Here is a 17,443-nt window from a genome sequence, read left to right on the forward strand (position 1 = left end):
TTAAATTTTAATAGTTTTTAAATAGACATTGACAGTAAGAAAACTAAAGAACTGACATGTTATCTGTTTATGGCTCTATGCTACTACTGTATATTTATTTATTATCTGAAATTTTGAATCGGGTTTGTTTCGCATTAGGTACGCGTCACGTTGAACCCATGATTGATTCCAGCTTAGCAATATCCCCATTTTTAGACAGTAACGTCTATAAATCAACTTTGTCACCCTAATTATACCATTCCTATGTTCACCAGTGACCAGTAGTTAATTAGTCCATACCTTACAAATGATTCCAAAAAAAAGAATGTAATATTCACACGAATCTGTGGAGACTTTTAACAAGAAAATGGTAAAAATTAAACGAAATTCTTGCAAAAACAAATAATAGATAGTTTGTTTGATTGGTGTTTGCTGCAAATGGAAAACATAAGGTTGCTTTGATTTGTAGCACAAGCAAACGTCTTCACGTTGTTGACGCTGCGTTTGGGACCCATACACACACAAACACGTTTCCTTCACGTTTCAGCTTTTCATATTTGCTCATCCAATCCCCTTTAAGTTTCCTTACTTTCACTCTAACCGCCTACAAAACTAGTGGAAGCACACAAGAGATGTTAGAGTGTAGTATATCTTACTAATTTATAATAAAACTTGACAAATGATGACGCGCTTCGCATTTGGTTTGGTACAAGGATCAGTCTATTATTAGATCCCTTTCTTGTCTCTTTACAAATCAAGTCCAAATTTTCAAAAAATAATGCATGTAAAAAAAAGTTTTTTTTGGTTGAATACATTTTACAATTATTAAAAAAAAATGAAATTTTATATATCCTAGTTTCTCAACTATGTTTCTATTTGGGTATGGGCTCATTCTTCACCTTCCCAAAATCCAATACAATCATGCATGTCTCTTAAACTATATGTTGACATCATAAGAGAATTGATTGCTTTCAGAAAAATTTAAGCAATTTATATCCCTGAACATAATGGTCGACCATACAAAAGGAAACGAGAAAACGAAAAATTTCTCTCAATACTCTTGTTGTTGTTCGGGATAGAAAACCAAAAAAAAAAAGAAAAAGAAAACCAAAAAAGCCGTAACTAAAAAAAAATGTAAAAAGAAAAAAAAAAAATCGACCGATAAAAAGGTTCTAACTAAAACATATAAAATAAAATGCTATTGCCTAGTGTCAACGTTGCTCGTGGTAACATTACTGTTACTGTTGTTCCCATTTTGCTGATTATTCGAACTGTTGATAATAGACGTTATGGCTGCAGCCAAAGCAGCTGCAAAGTTGGGATTGGAAGCAATGGCGGCAGTAGCTGCGCTAACGTTCTCACCAGCGTTTAGCGGCTGAGAGGGCATATGTAATCCCGAGAACTTAGACTGTTGGTTGTAATACAAAGCCTGGCCCATCATATGAGGCAAGACCGATTGGTTCGACTCCGCGAAACCAGACCGTTGAGAGAATTGCATCAACGGGTTATTGGTTAGGTTGTTACCGTTGGATGAGTCCGTGAGGTCTAATGTTATGGTTGGGAACGGTGCAGAGGCTGAGATAGTGGCCATACTTGAGGAACACGGTAAGATGGTCCGAGCCAGTAGATTTGTTGGGTTCATTAAACCGTCTTGGCTTGACATGGTGGAGCCTGAGAGGAGCATGCTTGCGGCTGCTGTTGTGGTCGAGGCCATGCTCATAGCCGCTGGGGGTAACGGATGGTTATGGTTTCCTTCGTAGGTTGTTATGAGAATGGTTCTGTCTTCCGCGCATCGTTGCACCTGTAGTGTTTATCATTACTTAGTTAGAAAGACATTAAATCAACATATTTGTACTCTTGATTTGAACCCCTAAAACATATTAGGTTTTTGAATATGGTTAGTTAGATAACGTACTTGCTTGCGAACGGGACATCCATTGACCATTGTGCAACGGTAATAAGCTCGAGGGCAAGGGTTTCCTTTTGCCATTTTCTGTCCGTATTTTCTCCATTGACACCCATCGCTTAACTGTAAAAAATGCCATTGAGGTTGATTAACCTTCAAAAGAATTGTAGAGACTAGTCTTTAATTAACTCTTTATATGTAGTCTAGATATATAGGAAGATTAATTAGTTTTACCATGGGAGCTTCGGATCGAGCACGAACCGAGACACGAGCTTTACGCATGGTGGCTTCGGCGGCCGATTGCTCGATAACATTATTATTTCCATTTCCATTGCCATTGCCATTGCCACCACAATTGCTGGAGGACCCATGGTGTTTAGGAATTTTGTTAGGGTTTCTCCAGCCGTTGGATTCGGTTTCAGGGCTTTCTTCTCTTACAAGCACTCTCTTTCCATTTTGACGTGAGCTAGATTTCTCTAGAAGCGACTGAGGAGATCCTGACCGAACCGTAGTCCTCTCCTCGGACGATACTTCATCAGATGGCGGTCCCAAATCGATGAATTGTCTTGGAACCATTTCGGGCACTTCATGTCGATTCTTGGCGTTATCTTTGTTCTCAGTCGTAGCCTGATGAAAAACGAGAGTTTAAAACCTTAACTAATTAAACTTGGTAGTATAGTTTCATCGGTAGTTGTTATAAATGTTAATTAAAAAAAAATACTAAGACGAATTAGTGTTAATTACCAAATGATGATGATCTTCCTGTTGCCTCATGACAGCAACAAGTTGCATCTGCAAGGAGTTGAAGTTGTTGGTTGTTTGACTTAGCATTTCCTTTAGTCTTTGATTATCTTCACTCGCCTTCTTTAGCTCTTCTCGAAGTTGTACGTTCTTCATTTTATCAAACAAAATCATATATCATACGTCAAAGTAAAAAACAAAAAAAAAAAAAAATATTTTTCTCAATTTTTTTTAATGTAGTATTATATAGACTAGTAAAAAAGTAAATTTCTCTAAAATATTTATCTTACTAATTAACTACGAACAAGAAAAATAAAACTAGATATAGTCAAAGTCTTTGAAAACGGCATGTTTAAGCTAAATATTAAGAGATGAAAATAAAATTTTTAGCGAAATTTAAAAAAAAATATATATATATATCTTGTGGATTATGAGAAAATATAGTTCAACAACAGTAATAAAATCGTCAAGATTTTTAGTACAAAAATGTTACCGTTATATAATGGAGTTAGATTTTCACAATCCATTTATCTTTTTTGTTCGTACGATAAAACTTTGGTGTTCCGGAAACTAAGTCAAAGGAAAATTAAATAAAAAGATAAAATTAAATAAAAAGAGAAAATTAAACGAGTTATTAATTTGTATTTTTTTTCTTATTCAAATTTCAAAAAATGAGCTGTACTACTAATTGAATAATAAGTGTACCTCACACTTTGTACGTTTCTCTTCCATATCCACAGACAAGCCATCATCCACCATTGACTCGTCGCTTCCCGTATTCGCAGTGAGAAGATTTAGTCCAATCTGCATTTACAATTATCATTCATGAACAAAATTGTTATCCATAACTTAATTATAAATAAATTATGGGATGGCAACAAGACAAAAAAAAAATTAAGATTAGAATGAAGTAATCAATGACTATACTTACATTGATGTGATCCGTAGAACGATCTTCATTATCATCAACACGTGAATTGATCTCCCTTTTGACATGAACCTTATGAGTCTCGTCGGCGGCGATAATGTTTTGTTCATCACGTGTAACCCTATCTCTCTTCTCCGCCGATCTGAAAAAGTCAACCTCATCGACCACCGCCCGATGATGATGCTGCTCATCCGACTGAGTCGTATTGTCACGTGGACCTCCTCCAAGACTCACCGGAAAACGAAACATCTCTCTCTCTCTATCTATCTATAGATCTTGATAGATAACGTAGATTATGTTTTTTGTTAAAAGTACGTACGGATGATGATTTGCTTCTTGATATTATATATTTTGTAATCTCGAATTCCCGAAACCCTAGTAAAAAGAAAGAGGATATGTTACTTAGCCGGATCGGATAAGAAAAGGTACGTATCTAATAATCCTCTGATCTATCTAGAGTGTGGTTGTGTGCGAGTAATTGCTCCGTACCATATCTAATGATCCATATATAGAGAGGTGAAGAAGAAGATATCTTAGAAGAAAGAGAAAGAGAGATACTTTGTCGAGTATGTGGTTACAGAGAACCAGATGATTCGGCTACAAAAAGGGTTTTGACGTGGACTCAGATATTGTCAATTTTTTCTACTAATATATAAATATATCTTTCTCGTATTTTTCAATGATAATAATAGTGTTATATAAGACAATATTGTTGTGTGTCTGTATTTGTGTTTTTCATCCTTCTACTTAAATAATATCGATTTAGGATTTCGGATTCTCGTTCAAAGATATTTGTGGAGATTTGTTTTAGTTCGTTTTGCGTCAGTGTCGACGTCATTTGTCTTGCCTACATGGTTCCACATTATTAACAAACATATCATACGACGACCAAATTATTTTGTATTATATTATAGTCATAGACATGTCATTACTTTACAATTGCTTACCGGATGAGCAATGGTTTTTTTTGTTTTTTTGTTTTTTTGTCAACGAAGAAGAGCTGTGGTTTATTAAAGACATTTTATTGGTTTCTTTAAAATTTTATCATTTTCACCCCTTGCAAGTACGGGTTTTCTTGAGGTATACGTTATTATTATTATTATTATTTTTTTCAGTGGTGGTCATTTACAGGAGAACTAAGCTTATGAGTAGACTATGGCAGCAAAATAGTAAAAAGAAAAACCCAAAACTTTCAGTATTTTTATCTAAGGTCACCAAAATATCTATCTATATGCAAGCACACTATGTCATTATAGATTTGACGTGTTATCGGACAAAGAGCAAAGTCAAGCATAAAATTAATTGTAATCAATAAATCTATTAGATAGATAATATCCACAACTATTTGAAGACAAAAGTTAAATCAATCATAAAATAAAAATATTTACAACATATTGGGAAAAGTCATTTACCTAACTAATAGTAAACTGTTAGGTCAGTTCATATTATACCCTAAAATGTTGTTTGAGACCGAATGATTAGACAACAAAAGTAATTTAACTATCAAACAGAAATGAAAAGGGAGTATTTTCATTACACTGTTTCACAATCAAAAATAAGTGAATAATAAAAAGGTTTGTTTGCAAAATAATATTTTCAAATTTAAAACTTAATATGATTTTTAGTACATTTACTATCAAACAGAAATGAAAAGGGAGTATTTTCATTATACTTGCACTGTTGAACAATGAGAAATATCTGAATATAACAGTATCGAGTTGTTGTAGTATTTTATAGGTAATAAGTGTATTGTTATGTGGACTTTTTTTTCATTTCTGTTAAAAGGGTTTAGTTAGACACATGTGGATTATGATTAAGAAAAACAAAACTGTCTAATCTAGTCTACTGCAAAACCTGTACCTAAATATTGTTTTCTAAAAAAAGCACTTTGCGAAATTTGTTCAAAGACTTTGTCCTAATTAGTAAAACTTTGAATCGTTGGTTGATCAAGTCAATATATGAGCTTTGGAGAGAAAAAAAAACTATTTTTAGGGAAGAATTCTTTGTAACTAATTCTTTTTATAGATAATAGATGAAATATTGATTTCACTATTTATTGGACTAAATTAGTAAATTTTCTTTTTCCATTTTTCAATAAGAAAAACTTTTGACTTGTTCATAGAATTAATAGATCAGAAAATGGAAATGAATCTCACCGATCGCAATTCAAACGCCGCTTCCCACGTGATTGAAATTATGAGAAGCTTTGTTTCTATTTAATGCCTGTTTAATAAATGACATAAACTCAAAACATGCCTATACGACATTTTGTTGAATTTTGTTAAGACTCGATACATTGTATGTATTACCTAAACATGTGTGTACATATCAAAATATAAACAATTTAATAGTTGAAAGATCCATCATATTAAATCGAGAGACTAAGGTTTGAGCTTTTCTTTGATATGTTTAATCATAATTAGTCTATGTATGTTGAAGTCTTAATAGACTTTATATTAGTTCATGGATTTTTAACTAAAACAAAATTAAGTGATTCAAGGATAATCTTGATTTCAATTTCGATTTCAATTTAGGGCAAAACCTTCTTTTTTTTTGGTTATTTCCAACAATATGTTTTACAGTAATTTGGATTTGAAAATAGCAAAACATATTTTAATCATATTCTGAATCCAAATTGACATTAACACCAACACCTAATGTAGCCAGGTGAATTGAAAAAAAAAAATTGACCCAAAAAATAGTGATCATAAACGTTTCTACAATTAATTTAAAGACTTCAATATCATAAACTTTTTTACAATTAGTTTAATTCCTATAAAAAGAAAGATAATGGTTAAGCTTAGTCAACTAGAATACCTCACACATTTCTGATCGGTGACATTGAGTTTTCTATAAATAAAAGTGATGCTTACCGGTAAACTTGTTGACTAATCACACCGTCGGACCTGATCACTCTTTGACTTCTCAGCCTTGAGAGTTTAAGACGAATAACTTCTCTCTTTATAATTCTTAGAAAAATGATGATTATAGAAACATATATATATATCATTCTTTTTAGTTTATATACTTCTAACGTTATTTTTCCTTAAAACCCGAGAATTTTGGAATAAACTCTAAACTAATTAATGATTACAAAATTCCGACTCTTGGTTATGTAGGTCAAATATTGTAGTTAACTTTCTGATACAAGAGCAAGAATATATAATAACATCTTTTTATGGGTTGTAAATTGTAATCTAACTTAAGCATAACGTGCCAATGGTCATATATGGATTAGACCGACCGACCATGCACGTCCTAAATACAAAATCTCTACTCCTGTCTGTAACCAATTCTATTGGTGCACAAATTTTTTTTTTCCGGTTGTAACATTTTTAACAAGCCAATGGGACTTCAATGCGGATTATCTATCAGTTGTAACATATAGGTGTGTTTCCTAGTTTATAAATACGTGTTTAGCGTATTCAGTTTGTTTTATCTTTTCCCCGAGAAAACTCAGTTTCTTATACAAAAAGAAATTGTTTGCATTAGTTGAACATGGAATCCAGACCTAATAATTTTTGAGAATTTGTTGGAAAAAAGTACAATTAAATAGTAAATAACTATATTAAATCTTGTACATTTGGCGATTTGCTTCTTATTATTTATTATTTTTTCTTCATTCTTTATGCGGCAAACTGAACGTCGGAGGAAGCATGTCAACTATCATGATTCATGACTCATGAAATTGATTTGGCTATAAACTATTAACCTCGACTATAAAAAACCAATTAAAAAGTTAATTAGAAATACATATATATATTAAAAAAAAAGTGGAATTGCAACTGCGGTTGACCAATGACCGTCCCAGTGGTGACAATATGGCCATTTTTTTTTGTGCACCAATTAAAATCAACTTCAAAGGAGGGAAAGTTACAAAGGGATGAACCAAAGCTAAAACTCCCTGATCCAAAACATGATCAATAACCGAATAAAAGCAGATAGATTGATAGAACAAAGTAATCCTAACACATCGACAATAATTGAAATCGTTGAATCCTTGATCTTGATCCTTGATAACAATAAAGCAGAAACGTGAGAAGACACCTTGGACAACAGCACACCCATGAGATGAGATGTTGCACGAGATTGAAACTACCACATGGGCAGATAAAACAATCCACAATTGGGCTGCAGCGACAAAGGTGACAGGACACCACACTGACGAGCTAAAGAAACGATCAGAGAAAGAAGTCTCTGGGAAGCACTCCTCAATAACAGGTGTTGGCCGCTCACAACAATAGCAGCCGATGAAGCGCCACATAAGCAAATGTGGCGGTTGAGTGCTCTTCTCCACAAACCTGGAAAAAGAAGCAGAAGCAAGATGGAGGATAGAAGTATATCCAGTCCATTCAGGGTAATGGATAGAAGTGTATCCAACCCACAAAGATCTTCTATCACCGGCGACTCCTAACCAAGCCGGTGTCTCCCATTGCAGACGTAGACAAACCCCGAACGGCCAAATACTGAGCAGACAGGCACAGTCAAGACAAGCACAGTCAAAACAAGCTCTAAAGGCTTCAACAAAGATCCAATAAGTGTTGGACCAGGCCCACCAAGAAAACAACTTCAGGGGCCTCCGCACAGGACCTACCACGGTCGAGACACCATCACGAAAGCGGCGGAGAGGGGGAAGAGCAAAGGACATACCAAAGGACACCAACAGAAACTGGTACCTTGGAGTGACTGATACGGCAGGAGCGGGACCAAAGGAGGAAATATGGAGAGTAGAAACAGAGATACGAGCAGTCCCAAACCACATTGAGGGACAGCCAGATCCAGATCCAGATCTGTGGAGAGACGTCGCTTCATCTGAGCAAACGCCGGAGAGGAGACCGGTACACAACTCGGCTCCGGAGACCCCGGTAAGACGAACTCCATACACGAACAGAGAAGACAGAGAGCGGCGGAAGTAGCGCCAACAAAAAATCCGGATACACGGTCTAGCAGAGAACAAGAGACGATAAAAACTTGGATTTTCCGGGAGAGAGACTAGGCAGCAAAACGTCGTCAAGGTCCGATGCTGGTGAGCCATAGCTACACCGGCGCTGGAGAGCGGAAGCTCTTTCGTCGGCTGGAGAATGGCGGCTAGGGCGAACAGAGATGAGGAGAGAGAAGAGAGCTCATATGGAGTTTCCTTGACAATATGGCCAATTAAATTGAATAATTCATAAGCTTTTATAAAACACCATCTTTTTTTTTTACAAAAAAGTTATGTGCCAAGTACAAATTTTCAAAACGTAGACCAAAATTTGTATGTAACATAATAAGTTTTTAAACCTAGTTTAAAGCACCTATTTCTGGAGACAAATTTTTTTTCGCCCAATGTGTACAATATTATAATTGAAGCAAAAGGCGAAGGACATCTTCTCAACGTCACATGAATCACTAGTGATCGTGACTAATCCAAAATTCTCCGATTTGATCGCGGAAGTGCTCTATAACTTATCAATCTTTTTCTAGTTTATGTCCTTTGAAGTTTATTGTATCTTTTTTTTTGTCTGAATGAAGGCTTTATAAACTTTGCCCTTGAGGTATTTATTTGAATGAAATGCAAGTCTTGTTTAATAAAAATAAAGTTTAGAAGAAAACAAAAACTGAGACTTGAAAACTTGATTGGACGAAAACTATTATAAAATGAACAAAATAGTTTCTGAACCAATATTAAAAAAAGAGGCAGTGCATAGATAATTAATCAATTGCTTTTGATATCTCGAAATTTTTATTTTCGCAACAAGCATACATTGAAGATTAATGTGCTGACCATAATCAGAAATGGTCGTGTAATTTTAGAATAAATGAAGAAGACATGATTGAGTTTTTTTTTTCTTTGTTTTTTACAAAGAGAAGACATGATTGAGTTACGTACATGACTACCAGAAATAGCTTTATTTCTTTTAAGCAACATGATTAATCGCATGATAGAATTATAAAGGAGTGTTGGCAGAGTATCTCCTCCATTCATTGTTGTAGAGATTCTTTGATGGACAGCTTTCTGAAGTCCTGATCTTCTAGTTAGGTGATTAGGTTTCTCTCCCCTTGCCTATGAACTTACTCTCTATGTGTTGTCTTTCTGAGATTTATTTGGGATGCCTTTATGATGGACTAAAGGCATATATTTATAGGCGGAGAGAGGACTTAATTCCTCTTTAGGGTTTCCTTAAGATTTAATCTCAACCGTCCATCAAAATAGAGATTGATTAGGAAAAACTCCTTTATTACCAATTTAATTGGTTACCAAATATATTTCGGAATACCATATTCCATAGAAAACGGGTAACTATAAGACCACATAATAGGAAAGGAAATAATTCCTTACAGTCTCCCACTTGGTCGTTAGTAAAGCCCATTAATGTTTTCGTTTAGGAATCATAAGGCCGACATAATCTGTTATAACTAATTTCTTTCATTTGGTCATCCGAAGTGTCTTGACTAATCAAGTAATCAATGGGAGTCATGGCGTTTGCATATCATTCAGCAACATGATCCCTTCCAAGTACTACTACATTGACTACCTTCTTAGCTAGACCATAACATAAGTAGGAGTTATCATAATGGTCCATATAATGTCTTTGAGTCAAGACTTATTCTGTTATCATAGATCCAACAACAAATAATGTGTGTGCACATTGAAACAGAATATAAAAGATGCAAAAGTCATAAAAAGAGCTCAAATAAATGTCAAAATAGGCTAATTAAAACAAACAACATAATTAGGAACCATCCGCAAGACCCATACTTTCAGCATGCTTTTGAAAAATCTTGGGAGGTAGCCCTTTTGTAAATATGTCTGCAACCATATCATTAGTGCCTATGTGTTTAATGACAATCTTTCCTCTTTTGACATCTTGCTTTAGTGATAGATATTTAAGTTCCATGTGTTTGGCTCCCTTAGATATCCTATCATGCTTAGAGAAGAAGATTGCAGCTTCATTGTCACAATAAAGAGTTAAAGGCTTATCAACAAAACTCAAGGTCCCAAACTCAGAGACAAAATTCCGCAACCATGCTGCTTGAATAGAAGCCTCATAACATGCCACATACTCAGCCTCCATAGTGGATGTGTATATCAACTCTCACTTCTGGCTTTTCCATGAGATGGCACCCCCAGAGAGGAGATACACATAGCCAAGAGTACAGTGTCTAGTATCTTTACACCCAGCAAAATCTGAATCAAAATAAGCAACCATCTGTGGATGTGTTGATTTTCTGTATGTGAGCATGTAGTCTCTTGTTCCTTTTAAGTATCTCAAAACTTTCTTTGCAGCTTGCCAATGAGCGAGTCCTGGGTTACTCTGAAATCTACCCAGCATACCAACTGCGTGGCTAATATCAGGTCTGGTGCAAACCTGTGCATACATCAAACTTCCCACCAGAGATGCATAAGGGTATTTTGCATTTCTTGACGTTCCATTTCATTTCTTGGACATTGCGTAAGATCAAGTTTGTCCCCTTTCTGAATAGGAATGATGCTAGAAGAACACGTCATCATGACAAATCTCTCAAGATCTTTATCAATATATGCTTTCTGAGACAATCCTAGAATTCCAAGTGATCTATCACAGAATATCTCAATTCCTATCGCATGGGATGCCTCACCCATATCTTTCATTTCGAAGTTCTTAGAGAGATAACTCTTAGTCTCATGTAATAGACCAAGATCACTGCTGGCCAGTAAAATATCATCAACATACAGAATCAAAAATATGAACTTACTCCCACTGATCTTGAGGTAAATGCATGGATCGACAATGTTTTCTTTGAAACCGAATTTCATAATGGTTTCATCAAACTTTAGATACCATTGCCTCGAAGCTTGTTTCAGTCCATAAATTGATTTATTTAGTTTGCAGACCATGTCTTCCTGACCTTCGGCTATGAAGCCTTCAGGTTGACGCATATAGACTTCTTCTTCTAAGTCTCCATTCAAAAAGGCAGTTTTCACATCCATTTGATGTTACTAGCAACTGTCATCCTCATGAACATTAAAGTCAGTCTGTTTGATCTCTCCCAAGCATTATAGAGGTCATTTTCTTCCTGAGTACTAGTTTATGTAAGTGGACCTGGCTCATCTACACGAAAAGCCAAATCCAAATCTAGTACTCCTAATGTGAACTCAACTTTCTCTTTCCATTCTAAGAAGTTGGTTCCATTGAGTTTTGGAACAGTAGACATCATTGATGACATGCCATCAGGAAAAGATGCTCCTCCATTCATTGTTGTAGAGATTCCTTAATGGACAGCTTTTTAAAGTCATGATCTTCTAGTTAGGTGATTAGGTTTCTCTCCCCTTGTCTATGAACTTACTCTCTATGTGTTGTCTTTCTGAGATTTATTTGGGATGTTCTTAATTAGACTAAAGAGGAATTAAGTACATATATACTCGCCGCAAACTTCACATAGTACATATATACTCTCTACATACCAATATATACCAAATTTTGTTTACTCATAATAGCAAAACTACAACATTAAATCGCGAACACCCTCTCCTACTTTCGGTTAGATTGGCAGACAAAGGATATGATAGCACAATAGCAAGCAATCAACTTCTTAAATATATGACCTAATTAAATTTTGGCCACTTCATTTTTTTTACCATCAACCATCTCATTTTCACTAATCAATTACACAGATTAAACCTATCACATTATTATATATATTTCTATATAGGTTTACATTTCTTTATTACTAATTTTATCCTGACAATTTCTAGGTTCGCATTATTTTTTGGTTGGTCAACATTTATTTTGTCTATAATTTATAATTTTCTTTTTTTTCGAGGCAATAAGCAATTTTTTTACACTTGAGAATCTCAATACTTTTGGAAATATAATCCAAGTGGTAGTTAAATAAACAATTAAAATTACTTGATGATCTTGTGAAAGATCCAAAAACTAAATTCATTTGTTAACCAAAATAAGGTTTTTTAAAAAAATAACTCTTGGAATAATAATTTTTTTTTTGGCATACGCGACAATAAGGTGTAGGGGTGTCAATTGGGCTTTAGGCCCGCGAGCATAGCCCGTTATGTAGCTTAGCGGATCGGGCATGGGCTCTTAATTTGATGCCCAAAAAGTGGTGGGTCACGCGGACTCGGCCCGTTTGGTTTGCGGGTCAAGCGGATTGTGACCGCTGATGACCACGGGGTAAGCGGGCGGTCTGCAATTGTCACAGTTCCATCACTGATTCACTTCTATGCCAGTTCACAAGCGATGGTGCGGCACAGGGGAGGACATTCGGGCTAGATTCGGGGTCAAATCCGAAGAAGACGAAAAAGGTACAAACACTTTCTCTCTCGCTGATCGTGTTAGTCTCTCAATTTCAATCTTCTGGGCTCATTTCTGATTTGTCTCTTCCCTAAATCCCTTGTTAGTTGTTACAACAACTACTACAAATTAGGGCTTTAACGAGGAAGAACATCACTTTGAATCTTAAGGTTGTTTCAAGGTGAATGCTTTTTATTTTATTTTATGAGTTTTGGGTTTTGTTAAGAATCTGCTTTTATATCTTCTTAGCTTTCCATCTGCTCAAAAATCTTGAAATTTCCAAGCAAGTTATTTACTTTGTCAAAGTGTTGTTGATCTTCTGCAGATCAAAAGTATGGATCTTAATTTAGATGAGAATGAGATTCTAAAGGCTCGAATCAAACAACTTGAACTTGGTACGTTTTCTCAATTTCTCAACTGCAGTTTCTTTTTGTGTATTTCTCTTGGTGGTACTAGTTATTTAGACCTTTGACATGTTTCTAGGCTTGTAGAAATGGGTGTTTTAGTCTTACGTTTTTGCTTCTCTGCAGCCTTCTTCAAGTGTATTATGCTGCATTTGCCTTATNGCTTTCCATCTGCTCAAAAGTCTTGAAATTTCCAAGCAAGTTATTTACTTTGTCAAAGTGTTGTTGATCTTCTGCAGATCAAAAGTATGGATCTTAATTTAGATGAGAATGAGATTCTAAAGGCTCGAATCAAACAACTTGAACTTGGTACGTTTTCTCAATTTCTCAACTGTAGTTTCTTTTTGTGTATTTCTCTTGGTGGTACTAGTTATTTAGACCTTGGACATGTTTCTAGGCTTGTAGAAATGGTTTTTTAGTCTTACGTTTTTGCTTCTCTGCAGCCTTCTTCAAGTGTATTCTGCTGCATTTTGCCTTCTCTGATGCAAAAGATTATTTTTCTCTTTTAGTTATTTACTTGTGTTTTCTTCTAATAAACTTGATATTGAGTTAGTTTATAGCAAATGGTGTATGACGACATCATCACTTGTTACACTTTCAGAAATTCTTCCCTTTCTCTTTTGGGTTATGCACTTAATTTGACCTTGGCTACTCTGTGCGTTATGCTTTTGTGAAGATATTATCTATCATGGTTTTTTGAGACTCCATTTTACTTCTGCATCTTGATTACCTGATATATGTTGAGTCTGACCACTAGTATTTCTTATAACTAGAGCGTAGTGAACTATAGAAAGATATTGAACAGTTGTGCATGCAACAAGGTGGACCTAGAATTCTTGGTGTGGCTACTCGGATGCATTTCCAGAGGTGTCTTATTTTCTATCCCACTTCCTTATTAGATTTAAGTTCCTTATTCAGCAATTGAATGCTACCTTATTTTTCCCTTCACCTCATAGATATTGTTGGATATGGCTCTAATAGGACAGCTAGCTTGGAGCAGGAGTTAGAGAGCTTAAAACTGAAGTTGGCTGCTTGCACAAGAGAGAAAAACAATATTCAAGAGGAACTTGCAGAATCTTATCGTGTGAAAGTGATTATCTTTTTGAAGAAAAGATGTCCGCGGGCATGCCCGTTAGTCCGCAAAGCTAGGCGGAACGGGCATGGGCAGTGATACTTCGCCCGCCGCCTGTGGCGGACCTGTCCGCAGCGGATCACTGAAAATACGGGACCGTCACGGTCAGCTCGTTCGGGTGCGGACATGCCCGTTTGACACCCCTTAAAGTGGATGAATGCTTACTTAATCTCTCCAAACACCTACAATCAAACTCTTGATCCAGAATATGAGCTATGTATTTCATTTTTTTCTTTTCTCTTTTCAAACAAATTATCAAACCATCAAAGTTGTTTATTGGAAGATGATTATGTAAAAAGAAAATTCTCGGTGATAATTTTGCCCACAACAATTACTGTGTTTCTGTTGATGGCAAATGTAAAAAAACAATTACTGTGTTTCTGTTGATGGCAAATGTAAAAAAGAAAAAGAAAAAAACAAATTATCGTTTAAGTCAGTGTGTGAAAGGTGGGTATTGTTGGGCATTTATATTGAGGGTCAATTTATATTTATGGATATTAATGGGCATTTGAGGCCCAATATGGTTATGTTTATTGTTTATGGGCTTAACCGCCACCATCTCTTTTTGCCGGTACATCACCAGCGGGAATTTTCCATGGCGGCGAGGTCACCGGACTTTATATAAAACGAAACCAAATTTGACGAAGAACAAGAAGAAGAAGAAGAAGAAGAGGTTAGCCATGGAGGATGAATTGGAAGGTCTAAGAGCTCATTTTCCTCTTTCGTTCGGTAAGACATCGAATGTTTCGGCGCCAACCGAAGCTATCCACAACGCAACTCGCCGCACCGATGTAGCCACCACCGAAGCCGAAGTCTCGTCTGATTTTGCCACGAAGGATTCTAATCCCGGTAAATCTGAATCCGGATTCCCTTCTCTGTCTTGTTCCTCTGAAACCTGGCTCCGAAGTGTTCGCGGTCCGAATCGTAACCCTAATAGCTCCAGTCTAGCCATGGGTCCGCCACCTCCTCCGTCTAAACCGACGCAAGAGGAGGATGACGGAGTTTTAATGGGACCACCGCCGCCACCAAAGGGACTCGTGAACAGTAATGATTCTGATGATGAAGATGATATGATCGGTCCTCCGCCGCCTCCTCGGGCTGCTGTAGACTCGGATGAAGATTCAGATGACGATGATGCTGATGACAACGAGGAGAATCGTTACCAGATTCCTCTGAGCAACGAGATTCAACTCAAGGGACATACAAAGGTATATAATCTAAAACTCTTGTTTGAACTACCGTCTCATGGAATCAGATTTTGAATTCGAAATTGAACAAAACAATTTTGTTTCGTGGAATCAGATAGTTTCGTCTCTAGCTGTAGATAGTGCTGGAGCTAGAGTTCTTTCGGGCAGCTATGACTACACTGTGCGCATGTACGACTTCCAAGGGATGAATTCTAGACTTCAGTCTTTTAGACAGATCGAACCATCTGAGGGTCACCAAGTTCGTAGCTTGAGCTGGAGTCCCACTTCTGGTCAATTTCTATGTGTTACTGGTTCAGCACAAGCTAAGGTATGGTATATATGTGTTTCATGAAAACGTTTCCTCTTGACTCAGTTCCTCTGAATTGCTCACTTTCGTTTCTTCTTTTTTGAATTTCAGATTTATGATCGAGATGGACTTACTCTTGGCGAGTTCATGAAGGGTGATATGTATATTCGTGATCTGAAGAACACTAAGGGACATATTTGTGGGTTGACTTGCGGGGAATGGCATCCTTGGATTAAGGAAACGGTTCTGACTTCGTCGGAAGACGGGTCTTTGCGTATATGGGATGTTAATAACTTCCTAAGCCAAACGCAGGTACCTGTTACCTGTCTATATCCACACTTCCATGTTTCTGATTTGCAATTCTTCTCAAATTGATAATGGTGGTTTGATTTTAGTATGTAAGTGGTATCATTTAACTGTTTTATTGCAACAGGTTATTAAGCCGAAGCTTGCTAGACCAGGGAGGGTTCCAGTTACAACCTGTGCTTGGGACCGTGATGGGAAGCGTATCGCCGGTGGCGTAGGAGATGGATCTATACAGGTAATGATTGAAAAGGCTTGTTCTGACTTTCTGATTACATTGTGTCATGGAAACTTTTTTGCTCTATATAGTCTAACACGGCTAGAATGCAACGTAATTTGCCCAGATTAATGGTCTTATAAATATCTTTCTTTTTCTTTGGATCCAGATTTGGAGTCTCAAACCGGGATGGGGAAGCCGGCCAGATATATACGTAGGGAATGCCCACACTGATGATATAACCTCTGTAAAGTTCTCTAGTGATGGGAGAATCCTGTTGTCAAGGAGTTTTGATGGTTCTCTAAAGGTATACCTTAGATAGATCATATCCTGTTTTTGACCAGCTTGCTCAGCAGTAGAAACTGAGTCTTCTTTTTGAATTTTGATCAGGTTTGGGACTTGCGGCAGATGAAAGAAGCTCTAAAAGCTTTCGAGGGTCTCCCTAATAATTATCCCCAAACCAACGTGGCCTTTAGTCCAGACGAACAAATCATTCTGACTGGAACATCCGTTGAGAAAGATAGCTCAACAGGAGGCTTGCTCTGCTTTTACGATCGCACCAAACTGGAGATTGTTCAGAAAGTCGGAATCTCTCCGACTTGCAGTGTGGTGCAATGTGCTTGGCACCCAAGGTTGAATCAGGTAAACATCAACAACAATAAAAAGCACTGTTCCCTTCCTCTAATTAAATGTGGTGATTCTCAACTTCACATCTGATTTCCTCCATTGCTGTAGATATTTGCAACATCTGGAGACAAAAGCCAAGGAGGAACTCACATCCTTTACGATCCAACCCAGAGCGAGAGAGGCGCATGCGTCTGTGTTGCACGTGCACCAAGGAAGAAATCTGTAGACGATTACCAACCAGAACCAGTAATACACAATCCTCATGCATTACCATTGTTCAGAGACGCACCAAGCCGTAAACGAGAAAGAGAGAAAGCATTGAAGGATCCTCTTAAATCCCACAAGCCTGAGGTTCCCATGTCAGGTCCTGGTCATGGTGGAAGAGTTGGGACTACTGGTAGTAGCTTGTTAACACAGTATCTTATGAAGGTAATGAGCCTTGG

The 17,443-nt window shown here is 36.6% G+C and overlaps 2 protein-coding genes across 3 annotated transcripts in view; one reads left to right on the plus strand and one right to left on the minus strand.

The window, feature by feature from the left end:
• Window positions 933–4,164, minus strand: LOC104717018 (WRKY transcription factor 42-like). Its single transcript, XM_010434526.1, has 6 exons — window positions 3,558–4,164; window positions 3,332–3,430; window positions 2,630–2,776; window positions 2,120–2,512; window positions 1,895–2,008; window positions 933–1,780 (listed from the first exon to the last, which is right to left on the minus strand). The coding sequence occupies exons 1-6, from the start codon at window positions 3,801–3,803 to the stop codon at window positions 1,178–1,180; spliced, it is 1,602 nt and encodes a 533-aa protein (XP_010432828.1). The 5' UTR covers window positions 3,804–4,164; the 3' UTR covers window positions 933–1,177.
• LOC104717034 (WD repeat-containing protein 70) overlaps window positions 14,934–17,443 on the plus strand; it is a 3,379-nt gene continuing 869 nt past the window's right edge. The window contains exons 1-7 of one of the 2 annotated variants that reach the window (XM_010434552.2): window positions 14,934–15,567; window positions 15,662–15,874; window positions 15,965–16,165; window positions 16,287–16,394; window positions 16,543–16,680; window positions 16,764–17,015; window positions 17,109–17,429. In XM_010434552.2, the coding sequence (XP_010432854.1) occupies window positions 15,040–15,567; window positions 15,662–15,874; window positions 15,965–16,165; window positions 16,287–16,394; window positions 16,543–16,680; window positions 16,764–17,015; window positions 17,109–17,429 (1,761 nt within the window). In that variant the 5' untranslated portion in view covers window positions 14,934–15,039. The remainder of the gene's footprint in view (window positions 15,568–15,661; window positions 15,875–15,964; window positions 16,166–16,286; window positions 16,395–16,542; window positions 16,681–16,763; window positions 17,016–17,108; window positions 17,430–17,443) is intronic. The other variant, XM_010434544.2, reaches the window with a different exon arrangement.

The sequence above is a fragment of the Camelina sativa genome, chromosome 2 (genome assembly GCF_000633955.1).
Source record: "Camelina sativa cultivar DH55 chromosome 2, Cs, whole genome shotgun sequence".
NCBI lineage: Eukaryota > Viridiplantae > Streptophyta > Magnoliopsida > Brassicales > Brassicaceae > Camelina > Camelina sativa.

What these genes read in the sequence shown, in the direction of transcription:
- LOC104717018 (XM_010434526.1), bottom strand. Translation starts at nt 3,803, where the DNA reads ATGTTTCGTTTTCCGGTGAGTCTTGGAGGAGGTCCACGTGACAATACG. An exon ending in AGAAACGTACAAAGTGTGAG is followed by an intron (nt 2,777 to 3,331) that starts GTACACTTATTA and finishes GATAAAATGAAG; the next exon opens with AACGTACAACTTCGAGAAGA. An exon ending in GATGTCCCGTTCGCAAGCAA is followed by an intron (nt 1,781 to 1,894) that starts GTACGTTATCTA and finishes TAAACACTACAG; the next exon opens with GTGCAACGATGCGCGGAAGA.